The sequence below is a fragment of the Nelumbo nucifera genome, chromosome 6, assembly GCF_055504915.1.
Source record: "Nelumbo nucifera cultivar China Antique chromosome 6, China Antique-T2T, whole genome shotgun sequence".
NCBI lineage: Eukaryota > Viridiplantae > Streptophyta > Magnoliopsida > Proteales > Nelumbonaceae > Nelumbo > Nelumbo nucifera.
Genome location: NC_142654.1, coordinates 6,847,554 through 6,863,700, shown reverse-complemented (window position 1 = coordinate 6,863,700; position 16,147 = coordinate 6,847,554). Strand labels below are relative to the sequence as shown.

At 35.4% G+C, this 16,147-nt stretch overlaps 1 protein-coding gene across 2 annotated transcripts; it reads right to left on the bottom strand.

The window, feature by feature from the left end:
• Positions 1-7,635: 7,635 nt before the first annotated feature.
• Positions 7,636-15,336, bottom strand: LOC104604495 (ATP-dependent protease La (LON) domain protein). Of its 2 annotated transcripts, none has more exons than XR_016077433.1 (10): positions 14,710-15,336; positions 13,729-13,817; positions 13,562-13,639; positions 13,269-13,381; positions 13,096-13,161; positions 12,044-12,145; positions 11,358-11,940; positions 9,573-9,681; positions 8,559-8,722; positions 7,636-8,133 (listed from the first exon to the last, which is right to left on the bottom strand). XR_016077433.1 is itself a non-coding variant. In XM_010268850.3 (10 exons), exons 1-10 carry the CDS (start codon positions 14,829-14,831, stop codon positions 7,971-7,973), a joined length of 1,686 nt encoding a protein of 561 aa, XP_010267152.1. In that variant the 5' UTR covers positions 14,832-15,336; the 3' UTR covers positions 7,636-7,970. The 2 variants fall into 2 exon arrangements, 1 of the variants encoding a protein (XP_010267152.1); XM_010268850.3 differs by having other exon boundaries at positions 9,476-9,681.
• Positions 15,337-16,147: the final 811 nt, after the last annotated feature.

The following is a 16,147-nucleotide window of genomic DNA, read 5'->3' as shown; positions in this document are numbered from 1 at the left end:
TCCAAATTCGGGTTGTGTTGTACAGATACAAGCTAGGCCGGGTGATCCAAACCCAACAAAACACGCAAGACGTATATCAGGCTAGGTCGAGTTCAGACCAGTTTTGGATTCGGGTCGACCTGGACCGGCATGCCCTGGCTTGGGCCAAGTTTGGGTTGGGCTGTCCGACCCAAACAAACTGAACCGAGTTGATTGGGTTTGTTTATATTTTGACCAAGTTGAGCTGATTCAGACTCGAGTCAAGTTGATTTGGATTTATGTCGATTTAGGTGAAGTGTATTGATTTGAGACAAAACTAATTTTAGTCAATAATTAATAGAAAATGAATGCATTAATTATCAATTATTTTATTCAAACAAAGAAAATAAAAAAAAAATACTAAGAAATTAATACTTATATCTTTAATGGTTAACCTAATACTTATCCATAACCCAATCCAACCCAACCCATTTAAATTGACCCAATAGATAATCAAACCCGTTTCCAACCCGCTAAAATGGGTGGGTTGGGTGGATTGAGTGGCTGGGTGAAAAATTGGGACAGAGAGAATACAAACGGCACAAATATCATCAAAACGAGTCCGGATCTCCGGAGTCCACCGAAAAAGAGGGCCCTCTGCCTCCAACAGAGATCATCTCAGCGAAGCAACCTTCACTCCCTCAAAAACCGGGTGATTTAACCTGTCGCTGTCGGAATGGTCTGTTGAAATGATTCTGATGGTTGGCTTGTCAGTTGCCACCTCAACCTCCACAGCAACATCAGAAATAATCAGTTTCACACCTTGTCCTGCGCGTTTCTTACTTCTTAAGACTCTATTTGCACTCTTTCCAAACAGAACCTTAGGATTCCACGGAACTCCCTTAAGAGCACTCGACCCCGGTTCAGTAATCAGCTCCGGTTCCTCGGTGGTCCTAGGCTCAGCAAGGTGGACCGTGGATGACTATTGACTGGTCAACCATAGGTGGGTCCTTATAGCACCACCTCCCCCTATCGGATTGGACGCCCTTAGCACTGGCCGGTGTAAGCACATACTTGAACTGACCGAAGCCGGTCTCAGCAAAGGCACGAGCACGAACTGAAGCCCAAGTCAGAAGCCACACGGCCCACACCGACGTCATTGGGCTCCATTTCCTATCTAAACAACTAAAACAGTAATAGTTTACTATCAGAAGAAAAAAATGAAAGAAATAAAAAACATTAGGGGGAGAGGTAGTGACAAATTAAAAAATATAATATAACATTATTGGATGAAGAAGAAGCAATTACACACGTTAAGATGTTCTAATCAAACAGCTTCTCCTCAGGCTTCATCTCCTTTAATTTCTGTCAGGATTGAACGGAGACGCGACGGTGGAGCGGCAGAGAGGGCAAGAGTTGTAGAGAGAGAGCCATGTGGAGATACAGGCAGCATGGTATACGTGGCCGCACGGCATTTGTTTGCCGCCTTTATCAGGTGCCACCTCCAACTGTTCCATGCATACCGTACACACGTCGTCGGTGGAGACCGTCGGCATCGCAGATACCAAACTATCTGATGCTGCGAACCCTCTTGAATCTTCCGAGGCCGTCAGAACAAGATCCAGATCAAAGCATAGATCCACCGGAAATATCAACCTTGTCTCCGTCGCCATCTTGAGAGAGAGAGAATCCACTATAGATGGTTGAGTGGAAGTTAGAAGATGACTCATAAAATATATACATGGAGGTTTCTTTGTCTGGGTGCTAAGCGTCTATATTTATAGGACCGAATTGCCCCGACTGATGCGAATGGTTTAGAAGAAAATTACGTAATAGGGCATGCAATTATATTGCTCGCAATTCACCTTTACAAACTTTGTTTTAAAGGAAAAGTAGGAAAAAGGAAGGAAAGATTGGAAAACTTTTTGTATGAGGAAAAGGAAAGGAAAAGTAGCAACTTCAATACCCAATTCACTTAATATAATATAATATAATGATGCAGTGGCCCGTGATGGGTTGATCGTTGATGGCACCTCCCCAAATCCAAAACCATTTGAAGTCTCCGTACCCTAAACGTTATAATGTCAATTCAATAGTTTCAGTTTAATGAGTCCTACGTGTCTTTTCCAAGCAGGACATCAATAATACATCATCATGTCTCATTCCAAAGTCAAACAAGTTATTAACAGCGTGTCGTAGATGTTACTTTTCTATTTCTTTCTTCCTTATTTGTTATCCTATTCTAGATATTAGTTTAAATTAGGTCAATTATTTTTAAGTATTAACTAGCACGGACCCTTGCGATGCACGAAAAATTTAAAAGGTTTAATAATTTTATTTTTTATTTAATGTTGATTTATAAAAATATTAATTATTCCTAATTGAATATAAATAAATATTTTTAATAAATTTATTTTTATTAATAATTTTTATTCTTTTTAAATAAAATTTTGATTAATTTTAAAATAAATAAAAATAATTATAAAAATTAATATTTTTATTAATTCCACTAATAATTAATAATTATATAGGAATGACAATGGGGTGGGTTCAGGGCAAGGCACCCCATCCCTTTCCCAGCCCCATTGTTAAGACACTCTACTTCCCATCCCCGCCTCGTCCCTAATGTCACACGGGTTCAGAGCAAAGTAACCACTCCTCAATGTTGGACGAGTTCAAGGGCAAGGCACCCTACTCCTCATCAAGGATGGAAAATCCTCGAATTTCCTTGCCCTATCCCCATTATTGGGCGGGTTCAAGTAGAGGTGTAAATTGGGTTGTGCTGAGTTGGCACGACACGACCCGCATGTGACCCGCATCCCAAGCCATGCCGCACGAGGCATCCCAAGTCTTGTCTCCCTCCTCTAAGATAATTTGGGGGGTCGGTTTGGCACGACCCATGGCTCGAGCCTGCACGAGCCCGTGTTGTGCCGTGGGTCAAGCTGGTCCATGGGCCAGGCCATGCCGCACATTAAGCCAAGCTCAAGGCAAAGCACCTACTCCCCATCCAAGGTTTTTAAAATTGAACCAGATAGGGAACCGTTCTAGGGTCGAACGGTCTGTCTGTCGAATGGATGACCCACTCTGACAAAAAGAATAAAAAAATAGAAAAACAAAAAAGGCGAAAAACTATTGTCCGGGTTGACGGTTCGATCGCCAGGTCAATGGTTCGCTAACCAAATAAACGGTTTTTGGACAAAAAGCTGTTTTTGAGGTGAAGTGGTGTTCGATTCCTAATTTTTTGGTCTAACCATCTGGTTTGATCGAGTTTTGAGAACACTGTCCCCATTAACCCAATATTCAATTTGATGATAGAAATGATCAAAAGGATATATTGAGTATCAACCACATGGTAAAGTTCTAAAAGTACACTAGATTGTCTTTAATATTGAAAAATGTAATTTTATGAAAATTTTAGAAAATTTATTATACTTGTGTAATTTATTCAAATTTATTCAAATTTATTTAATTTATTTTCTTTTTGAATGGTTTGCTTACAGAATTATACTAATTTATCTTATAATTTCTAATATAATCTAACCAATAATTTTTTTCCAATATTATACGAATTTATCTTAATAATATGTGTAATTATTTGTTCAAATTATAGCTTTCCATTTCCCATAGTCATTATTGCAATGAAAATTACATAATTTTTCAATGGTTTTCCAAAATCTATCAAATGTAATAAATTTTCCTAAAATTTCCAAAATATTCTAATTATTTTCAATAATTATTTAATGCATTTTAAATAAACTTTCAAATACTTTATATCTTTTAATTTCAAAAATGTTATTTTACAAAAATGTAGTTTTATGAAAAATTTATTACATTTGTGTAACTATGGGGATTTATTGAAATTTTTTTAAATATATTTTTTTATTTGGTAGTTTACTAACGAAATTACATTAATTTATCTTTTATTTTTCAATATAGATTAATTAATAATTTCATTTTCTAACATTTTAATATTTTGTTCCACCATTTTTATTTGGTTTTCAATTATAATAATAACAATAACTAAAATTTTATACTTTTTGATAATTGTTAAATATAATTCTCAAGCCTACAGTCATGTCCAAGCCTGACTTAGAACAAGCTGGGCCAGGCCGGTCCATTGGGCTACCTAGCTATGAACAGGTCTAGTTGCTATACTCAAAACATGGGAAATCAATTCAGCTTTGTAATAAAGTTCTGCTCCTTTATTAAAACTAAGGTCCTAAATATCAACACGGGCCAATACGCTGGTAGGGCATATCAGCTTGTGGCGGTGCTTTTTTTCATGTTTTACTTATTTTTTTCAAAATCGGTTCAAAGGGACCGGTTTAAGGCACGGCTACCCTCTAAACCAGTGGCTGACCTGATACAACCCTATAGGGACGTATTGAGAAGACATTGGCATAATACGTATAGACTGATACAGGCTGATATGTGTCAATACTTTGAACTTTGATTGAAACAAATGAAAATCCAAACAAAACCTTAGATTCTAAAAAAAAAAAGTACATGATAATCTGAAAAGAGATGCTACACAAGCTTGGAACGTTCTAGAAGGTTTGTTAAGAGAAAACAATATAAATAATGGCCTCATGTCCAATTGAGAACCCAGGACCCATTTTTGGGGAGATCCAAATTCTGTCTCGCCTCCCTTTTTGACATGTGAATGTGATGAATTAATAAAAGAATTTTCAAACTACTATCCTCAATTCTTCATCTCTGTTTTATTCTTCTTCATGGTGATTCTTAATGTATCAAATAATCAATTTCTGCTAAAATAGCATTTTGTTGAATGTGAAACAAAGGAAAATGAAGGATTTCCTTGAAAACTAATAATTAAACATATAAAAAGACAAGTTATATTCCTAATTTTTTTTAGCGTTCTCCTTATAAAAAGACAAGTTATAAAAAGACAAGGTTTGTTAAGGAAAGTGTATTGATTGTTACAATATATGAATAGAGAGGACCAACCTCTGTTGGAAAAAAAAACTAATGAAAAAGGAAAATAGAACTGTCAATGAAACTCACAGTTTTATTATTTGTTTTACTAATATTTTACTTTAGTACCTTGAACTTTGGGGGTAGTGTCAAGTTAGTACTCGAATTTTCAAACGTGCCACTGTAGTACTCAAATTATCAAAAAGTGTCAAGTTGGTCCCTTTCGTTAATCAATCGTTAGTTATCTGATCACGTGATGACATGTGCAACTTATAATTTTTGAAAATATCAACCCTTGACAAGAGACCGGATCTGCTCCTCACACAAGGCAAAAATGTCAACTTAAATACGGGAGATGTTCCCAATGCATGGTGAGATATACATGTGAGGTCGGTGTGAAGCGCCCTATGTGAGGAGCATATCCCAATTGTCAAAAGAAGGCACTGTTTATTGTCTACGTCCTTAAGACTGAATCGATTGAGGTGTTTGAGATTTTGGATTAATAAAGATACTGTTCTCTACCTTTTGATGGTAGGCCCACCTCTAAACAGAACGAAAAGGAGGGAGGGGGAAACAGTGACACCTCTAACCAGAACAGGAAGGAGGGAGGGTGAAACAGCAGCACCCCAGTACCGGTAATAGTAGTATGAGAACCTGCATATCTAAGAACCTTTTCAAAATTTGTACAGACGGTAATAGCAGTTCTAAAATTTGTAAAATTGTTTTTAAGGCTACATTTGTTACTTTGTTTGCAATGCAAACGCAAATATGTACACTACATATTTACGCATTTTTCAATTCATGAATACAAATACGGTTCACATTTTAAACCGTTTTTGCATTCATCCTGTTTGTTTGAAATTGGTGCAAAGGTGTGGGCCCATCATTAAATGCTCCAACTATCTTATGCTCCAATGCCTCAACTTTGTTCAAAAAGTTAATTATCAACTGAACACAAAATTGTATACTTAAAATAGGTATAGTAATATTTTCTTTTTAGAGTACAAAAGTGTCAAAAAATGCATTTTTTGCTCTGATAATCATTACTTTTTTACGTTTCAAATAAATGCTCGCAAACACAAACTGAGATGCATAAATACCTCGGTTCAGCATTTGTATCGCAAATAAACGGAGCCTAAGGAAAAAGGGCACCAGGTTTTATGTATTGAATAAGATGATAAATATTGACTGCTAGAGATCAAGGGACTTCCTCCTATTCAAGATACTGGTTTTCTTCCTTGATGATTTTACTGGAACAACATGACATGGGCAGTGATGCCTAATGAGCAATTCTATCATATAACTCAGAAGAGGAAATATTAGACGAAGTGTAGCTTCATTTTAAGGATTGAAAATTCAAAACTTATCCTAATCAAAAACATGTTAAAAAAAGTTCAGGTCATTATGAGTTTTTGACTGAAATAAGATGGGACTCACTTTATCCAATAAAATCCAAGGTTATTTAGAGCAAAAGAAAAGAAACAATTACCTGTTGCCTCTTAACTTAAACCATAAATCTGCACAGTGACGATGTGCAATGCCAAGTTCGTCTTTGCAACTGCGACCCGCATTTAATATCGATAACACACACATGCTTCTCCACCTGAAGAGCTTTTGTTCTCCATTCTTCTGGAGATACCTTATTGTCTCTAGCACTGAATAGATGACTTGAATCCAAATGTAGTAAACACAGGTGCTTATGTTTAGTGAATGAGATTCTCTTCATGGTTGCCAATAAAAAAAATTTATTTATTCAATTTTTGTATTTCCTTCTTTGACATGAATACCTGAATCCATAACCAGCTTGATATTAGAGGTGGCTACTGGTTAGAGATCAAATACCAATAGATGATAGGTAAAGGACATTTTTGTCCTTTTACATGATACTTAACACCCATTAACAGTTTTGGACCAACACTTTTTGAAAGTCTAGGTACTGCAATGACACGTTTAAAAGTTCAAGTACTAAATACTAAATTGACACAACTCCAAAATTCAGGGTACAAGTGAAAATTTTCCAATTTATTTGAAGAAGATAAAATAAATTTATTAAAAACATCGGAGATTACAGAGGGGCTCCAAAACTGGACCACAATTACAAGAAAGAAACCCCAATACTAAATTACAACTCAAACAAATTTTTAGACCTCAGCTGCGCTCCAAGAGCCCTGGATTGGAGTCCTTTCACAGGCTCACATATGCAGTCCAAGACACTAATTTCCCCACACTACAAGATGAAAGGAAAAGGTTCGAGGAGGCATTCTGATTCCACTTAAAAAAAGGAAAAAGAAAATAACCATACAACTAAGAAAAAGTGTGTTTTCATATCGAACAAATAATACTCTTCCACACCATTTAATCCAATTTTCTTGAAACTACAACAAAAAAATACAACTTAAATGGGTGGGTTTGGGGGAGAAAATTGCCACAACGCCACCCCAGCTGACAGCCACTTGCTCAGTTGCGCTAGTTTTGCTCTTTGTTCAAATTAATTTTGCGATTTGGGTTGTGACTTGTGATGAACAACAATCTATTAATTTCCTATACATTCCCGGAGTGACGAGCTCCAAATCCCACAGGACAAACCATAAGGTATCAAGGTGCTCTAACCTTCTAACCAAAAATGATGCTCTCAACAGGATCCAACGATGTTGAGACGGATTCTGGATGCATTGTATGATAATTCGGCACCCAAGAACTGTAGCATCTTTATGTATACCATCCCCTGGGGACACGAGCTTGTATTGTATACCTAACTCAAATTCTTAGAAGTATATGTGCCGTTGATTACACATATTGATACTGTGATCTAGATCAATACAAGGCATAGGAACTACCGACAACACAGATTTATATATGTCGTTGCATTCAAACTAATCAAGGCTTCTGGGATACAACTTATCAATTGTAGCAGGTGTTACCCCATTTTCGTAAGTCATGAATTTAGTATTCTTTTGTTAGGGATCATCTGAGGCAACTTCAACGTTTCCGCATTTCAGAACCTGCAGTTGGCGACTTGGGAGTTGTGCATGTCATCTCCTAGACTGCTAGTAGAAAACTCAGAATCCTTTCAAGTTTCAGCGCCTATCATCAGCAACTTGGGAACTGCGCATGTCATCCGCAACTTGTGAGCTCCGAATCCCCCAAAAGGATCTTGGTTTCAACTTCTTGTTGGTGGCAGTAAAAAGCCAACCCATTTGTGATTCACAAGTTGCACAGGTGGCAATTGTCCATGCATACCTATAAACCATGGTTGGTTAGAACCTTACCAAGAAAATCAACGATTATAGAACACTAAGCTGGTAGGAATAAATAATAATAACAACTGCAACAATGATGACTCACGATGCAGGGCCATCAGTGATATAAATGCTACAGTCAGCTCACCAATAAAGAGAATAAAAGAACTATAAGAAATCACCGAAACCCATGACCTCCAATTTGATATCCGGGATAATAGAAGGAACAAGCTATCTAATCCACATTTTCAACCTATTTAATCAAATGTTTGGTATTTAAAGATACTGGAAATTATTTCACCGAACATGAAAAATATTCTTTACCACCCTAAGAAGCCTGAAGTCCTTCCCTGGGATGCACTATTTGTCAAGTACAATGGAGAAGCTAAGAGTAACCATTCTGATCAGAGGGAGTTAATATCATACCCAGGAAACCAGCTATATTCTGTATGTGGACGCCCCATAAGTGCTAAGCCATTTGCCTTTTGGAGTGTCATGATCTCATGCACAAAACCATATGGGTTCACATACGCACCAAGAGGCCCATCGCTGGACATCACCAACATATCGCTTCGTTTTGCAATTACAGTCTACAAGAATGGGAACAATGGTTAGGTCCGTAAACAGGACATGTGAACAGAATAAATAAGCTAAAATCACTTTGATTCTCAAATTCAAGCAAGAGCAAACAAATCCTTACCAAATATAAACTATAGAGGAAACTCTTCCAAAATCCCCTTTCACTTTTACCGTCTTTTCTTTTTTCCACACAATTCTATCTTGTCAAAGACCAGCTAGAATCAATCAAGCTTAGGTTTTTGGTTCTATTAGTCTGTTTTGTTTCTATAACAAATACATAAACTACTAAACATTTAGTATGAACATGTTCAGGTTTCTTTCTTTCTTTCCTTATTTTTTGTAAGCATGTCCAGGTTTATGTTATTACCAACTGTTGACACCCTCAGAAAAAGAGAAACAGTTTAAATCAAATGCCCCTAACAATGTATTTGATTCACAGAAATCTACAGTACGCTTTTGGTGGTTGTGATCATTTACAGAAATGAAGAGCATAGCTAGCACAACAGAAGACATCCGAGCTGTTTAGCATTTTCTTGCATTAAGTGCATCTTGATAGGGCAAAGGAAAATAGCAACTAAAGCTTTCATTTCTTGTTCTTTTTCTGGGGGTGACCATTAGCTTTCTTATCTATGCATTGCAAATACTGACATACTCTCCCTGGTTCTTTTTATGTTATAAGTTCCATAAATTCAGGTAGTAATGGTTGTTAGGCTACACAATAATAATAATAAAAAAAAGAATAAAAATGATAAGACATATGCAACCTGACAGTTTTTACAGCGAACACGATCAAAGCATTCCAGTAACTCAATTTCACGACGTAATCTATAAGAAATCCCATGAATCTCTAGCAGTTCTTGCCTTGTAGAATCTGAAATGGGAATTTTACTAGCAATAAAAAATGACAAAAGATCAGGCTTCTTTACAAGATCATCCATGCTTGGAACCCCTATTATCTGCCTCCACATATCTGCAGGATGTTGAATTGGAATCATGAAAATCATTGAGAAATATTTAGTCCAAAAAGAAAAACATTCAAGATATGAAGGGAAAATGTTAATGTAAAAAATTCCTAATAATTCTAGAAAATGCTACATCCAGTGAAGCAAGGTTGTTAGTTTTGCAATAAAGGATGTGTTAGTACTTAATAGTTACTTGAATCCAAGAAAACAACATAAGAAAAGGATTATCCTCAGTATACGAGCATCAGGAAAGGTTTTCAGAATTCAATGAGAAAGACTCTCAAATTGAATGCCTCATTAGAACCATGGTTCAGAGTATCAATATGTATCAGTTTTTTAGGACATCGATACAGTAAATATAGGGAATTATGGATAAAATCAATCTCCAATGGTTAATATCCATTCACAATGTCTGTTTTTTGAATAAAGTAGCATTTAACACTGACACAAGACACTCTATACTTGAAAAGTGAGTATCAAGTATGTCAATACTGTGAACAATGATGAGAAGTTTGTTTTGCTCCCTACAAAGAACCCCATTATGGAGGGGGAGTCAGTGGTCATCTGTTAGAAGGCAGGTCCCTGACATACTTCTTTGTTATAACTCCCACAGACTTTTTTTTTATTTTTGGTAAAATCCCACAGGTTTCATTATATAGTCTCATAATGTTCCCATGTATTAATAAAACTACAAATGCATTTTTAGTAATTCCAATGATAATTATCAAAAAAAAAAATGTTGTTAAGAAAAACTCATCCATTCAGTTAATCATCTCATGTCTTGGCCATAGGTACTTGAGTATATATTCCATATCCATAAACCCAAATAACTAGCCAAAAGGATGTGTACTGGTCTCCAGAACAGCAATATAAGATTAAAGACAGTGACCTCAACAAACCCTAATGGCTAAGAAATCCAATAAATTTGGTTCAAGAAGTGCATGCTCAGAAACCACAGATAATTTTTTGCTAATAATTTTTTTGCATGTTTAGATGCTGCATTTAACATGTTAAGCTGGAACACAGAGAAAATAGTAGTTTGGTGCATGACAAAAAATAAATAAATAACTAAAGCTTAAGCACTTAAAACACATGAAAGAATGAAAAAAAAGGAAAAAAAAACAAAACTGATGCATTTAACCCATTAAGCAGAAAGTATGGGGTCCATAAAGCACAAAATACCTTATTAATGTCTAGATAACTCAACATATAGCTGAATAGAAGTTCTCATATGTTTTTGGCATTTAACCCATTAAGCAGAAAGTATGGGGTCCATAAAGCACAAAATACCTTATTAATGTCTAGATAACTCAACATTTAGCTGAATAGAAGTTCTCATATGTTTTTGGCATGTAAATATGAACCCCATCTGACACAGCAATATATTGGAAAATGAGAGTGTTTTTGTAAAATAGCAAGAAACTTGTTGCATGCTTGAAAAACATTAGAATGGTCTTTATTTTGAATAAAAGGGAAAACAAAGTTTTTACCATATTAGCAATGCTAATATAACTGAAATGTTTCATAGTGAAAAATTTTCCCTCATTTGTATTTGCTTGTTTCATTAATAAAATCTGTGTTATTTATCAAAAAAAAAATTCCCTCATTTGTGCGTTGAAACAAATTGGAGCCTAAGAGAAAAATATTTCATTTGTCAATGAAGAGAAATTGCCAGTCACATTACCTGCTGCCCTTCGAGCAAGATAATAGGAATCATACATCTGGTAAACCCAATTAGGCCAATATGACTTTGGAACTCTATATGCCCAATTTGAGTCAGAAAGTAAACCTTTCTTTTTCCATCTTTCACCTTTGCATGATTGGTGTGATATTTTTCCTGGAGTGAACTGATTACCAATACCTGGACTAGTGTCTTCACTTTCACTCCCCCTGTCAATAATACAATGTTGTGATGACCCTCTGAATTCATTAGAATGATATCTTCCCAACTGGCTGCCAGACACAAGTTCAAATCCTTCATCATCACTACTCATCATTTCATCAATCCTATCAAACGAATTAGTGGAATCAATAGCAGATTTGTGCATTCTCATCTCTGTTGGTGATAGATCACTCTCGAAACTTGTCTCAGACATGGACTCAGAGTCATTCTCCTCACACTGAGATTTATGCCATTTTGCACGAGAATTACGTGAACATGAGAGGCTACGGCTCCACAAGTTGCTTACAGATGCCAGTTCTCCAAATGCATTCCTTGGTGTCCTCAAAGGCAAATCTTCCTGGATGATCTGGACCTCTGCACATAGCTGACAAACATGGAGGAGATACATGAATTAGTTCGACCATCAATCTGAGTCTAGGAAAAGGTATAGAATATGTTATTCACATCAACAAATTCAAAGTTCTTACTGCTCCTTCAACATCTATCCAACGGCGCTGCAAATAAAATCGCTGTTGGCCACGGGTAACTACATTCAATGAACCATCCTCCAACCTTCTGTATTGCCTAATCTGGAATAGTGCATTTAGAAAGTTAAATATGCTTCTTCAGATAATATAAAATTTAGTGATTGGAAATTGGCAGCAGTAGGATTTAGGACTAACCAACCCGTCACTTCAAAATATGGAGTATTTTTTAATAATAAATAAAAAGATATTAAGAAGTTCACTGCTTTCTACAAGAAAGGATGAGAGTGGACCATCTATAATAGACCAAATTTACACACTTTAACAAATTGATAAGGCAATCAGTCTTGAAAAAACAAGAGCAGGGTCTCATCATCATTATCTAAGCCTTCTCCTGATCACATGGAATCAGCTACACAAATCCTCTTCCATCATCCTGTCCTGTTAGTACCATATCCGTTGTTAAACTTTAGGCCCTTAAATCATTTCTCACTACTTTAACCTATGTCCTTTTTGGCCTGTCCCTAGTTCTCCATACCTAAAATCCAAAATAACACATAAACTTCCTATAAATTTTAAACTAAAAATATGTAACAGAACTCCACTTGGTTAAAAAACATATGACAATAACTCCAAACCTACTTCTATAAGGATGTTTGTCCAAGATCTTTCATGAACCTCATCAACTATGGTTTAGTTCAGTTTTACATACACAAGAATTGGCTAGATTCAAGATGTGAAATATTCTCCAATAAAGCATTTTTTTCTAAGTTATGAGAATTCAATACTAAATATGCTTGGACAAGTACTATTATTAGGAATTAGGTAATTCAACAGATCTAGTCAAATAAGACAAACTTCAGTGTTAACTAAAAGCCTTTGCACTTAAAATTATAGACTATCAGAGAGAAACATCCCTATGTTAGTTATCTGATGAAATAAGCATCCATGTGTTATGTAAAGAAGATTTAGAATCATGCTTTGGGATAGAATGGTAGAAACATGTACAAGATATTTTTCCAAGAAAAATATAATAAAAACATCAGAACTAATACCTCTGCAGTTGTCCCAATGGTTGCAAAGTGTAACCTTTGATCATCAGGACCCCTATGAACACGAACCTGAATCAAATGTATAAATAATGGTCTAATAGTAAGTGAACAGTTAGAGAGAAAATTGAGATATTATACACAGCAGGTGAGAAGCCAATAAATAGGAGTTCACATACCACACCTATAGTGTAAGGAGCATCAGCTTGATTTAATGCTCTTTCCACAGCAGCTATAAATCTAGGTTGGATGACTCTTAATGGAAGGGTGGCCTCTGGAAACAGAACAGCTCCTGACAAAAATCAAACAGGAAACCAAAACTTAGTTCTTACTTGTTGACATTCAAAGTAAGATATTTATCTAAATCAAGCACCAAGTTCCTCATTAGTACACATTAAGAACATCAAAATTGAAATCTTTACTGGCAAAATTTATAGCTAATAAATACAAAAATTGCATAAGCAGAAATTACCTTCGAGGTAAAACATTGGAAGGTTCAATATGGCACCACCATCCAGGAAAGCTAATCTACGATGAGTATCTTCAACCTCTGTGACACACAAGTGGGATCATAAAGTTTCTAATGACTAAAAGTTGCAAAAACATGGAAACAAGCACCACCAGGTGTCACATTCCTACCTCCAAGATATGTATGCAAGGAAGCCAAGCATGCGTCAAATGTCAATCCACCATGTGAACCTATCCCTCCGTCTCCATGGCGACTTGGACTTGAGTAGGGTAAGAAGTAAAAATTATAGAATTATCAGGCGTATAAAAAACATATTATAACACTGCTAAAGAATAGTAGCTATACCGGTTACAATAAAGTACAGAAATAGGAATGACATTTGTCACAAATTATACATGGAGTATAGTAATAGGTTTGGACAGGAAGGAAAAAGAAAATACAAAGACAAAAAAATAAAAAGACAACATTTGGGGTTTTGCAGATCCATGCAGGGCAAGTTCTGTTTTAGGTTTTACACAAGAATGTGATGAATTCTTAGAACAAAATTCAACAACACACAATGGTTTTGGAAGAAAAAAGGACTAACAAAATAACGAAATGTTGACAACAGCCAAGTTCAGTTGGCTGTGAAAAATTATCAAGTAACAGAAAGCCTAAAATCGGAAATTGAGTTTGAAATGACTGGTGGAAATGAAACCTATATGATCAAATGATAAGAATCGATAGATAGCAGACCCTAAAGTTGAGTTGGCTCTGAAAATTATCAAGTAGCAAAAAGCGCAAAATCGGAATTTGAGTCTGAAATGACTGGTGGCATCTGGCATGAAACCAATATGATCAAATGGTGAGAATTGATAGATAGCTGACACTAAAGTTAGGGCCGACACTGAAGTTCATTAACAAAATAACTGGTGCGATGGTGTCGTCAAATTTCCATCATAATAATCGTTAATATTCTAAAGTTAGGGCTTCTGATTCAGGACAATACTGGAACAATTTACGACATTCACAAATAGTAGATGAAAAACGCATGCAACAACGACTCGCTCAACAGAGAAATTAGAAGATATATGTTGTTATTACGATAACAAAAAAAGAACGATTTTCTTTTAGAAAAAAGAAAAGGAGAAATCGAAGAAGAAAGAGCTTACTCGGAGTCGTCGTCGGATGAGTTATGAGTGTCATCGACTTCCTCGACCTGTAGTTCCTCCAAGTCAAGTTCCCTTATCTGCTCCATTTGAAGCCTCTCGTTTTCTAAGATTCGTTCGTCCATTTTCTTCCTCGTATACTATGTGTGATCGGTCGAGTCACTGATTGATCGGTTGAGAGAAAACGTGAAAGATTCGAAATTTCTTAGCAGAAAACTGAGTAGGAAAGAAACTCCCGCTATTAAAACCGAAGAAAGAAAGAATGAATGCTCGTATGGTTTAATGATCGAGGTGGGAGGGGGGAAGGGGTTATACTTCTAGCGTTTAGGATCTGCTGAAAGAAATCCGCCAAAGAGAAGGCCTTCAATTTTGCGAAAAAAACGAAAAAAAAGAAAAAGAAAGATTAAAGAAGGTACGGCCTCTGGAACTGGAAGTGTCGAGAGATGGAGTCTATCGACGGTTCGTATTTTCTAGCCTGCCTCCGGTTCCGGAAGCGGGTTGTCATTGGTGCTGCTGCTACCATTCCAGCCGTGAGTTGGGGAGGATCTATCGCAAAGGGGGCAGCATCACGGCACCTGGCAAGATGTGAATAGTGAAACGTACTAGATCAGATACAGGGATCAGAGTAAACGTTCTCTTCCCACGAAGATTGAAGATTTATTTGTTGAAAAAATTCCACAAAGGTAATTTTAAGATTTGGATACATTTTGGATAACTGTGTATGGAAAGAAAAATTAAGATATACACATGAATACGTTTGAAAATAGTATAAATACTTTAATAAATCACAAAAAACATCAATAATATTAAATATAAGACTTCAATAAGGTGTATATGCAATAAATTAATATATTTTAACGGTTTTACGAAGAAATATATTGTACTTAATTATAATTTTATTAAAAATTCTATGCTTAACTATAATTCTTAAATTTTAATGTTTTATGGGATGGGAAAAACCCAACTCTCCTATCCAACCATAAAACAAGCATTGGCACAACTTCTAATTCAAAATATAATCAATAATTATTTATTATTTATTTTCAAAAATTATAAAAAAAAATATATTATATAATATATTCAAAAAATAGTTATTAAAGAAGAAATTTCAATTACTTTGTGGATATGATAGATCATCCATAGAATTATAATATATTCAATCATTGTGATCAAATGATAAAATATAATTAATTAATTATTTAATTTTTAATTCTAAAAATACAAAAATAAAAAAATATTAAATAAGAAATTTCAATTGGTTTATGGATATAATAGATCGTCTATATAATTATAATATATTCAATTGTTGTGATCAAATGATACAAATATAATTAATTATTATTTATTTTTTAATTCTAAAAATATAAAAAATAAAAAATACTAAAGAAGAAATTTCAATTGCTCCATGGATATGATAGATAAATTCATTGATCTAAAACAT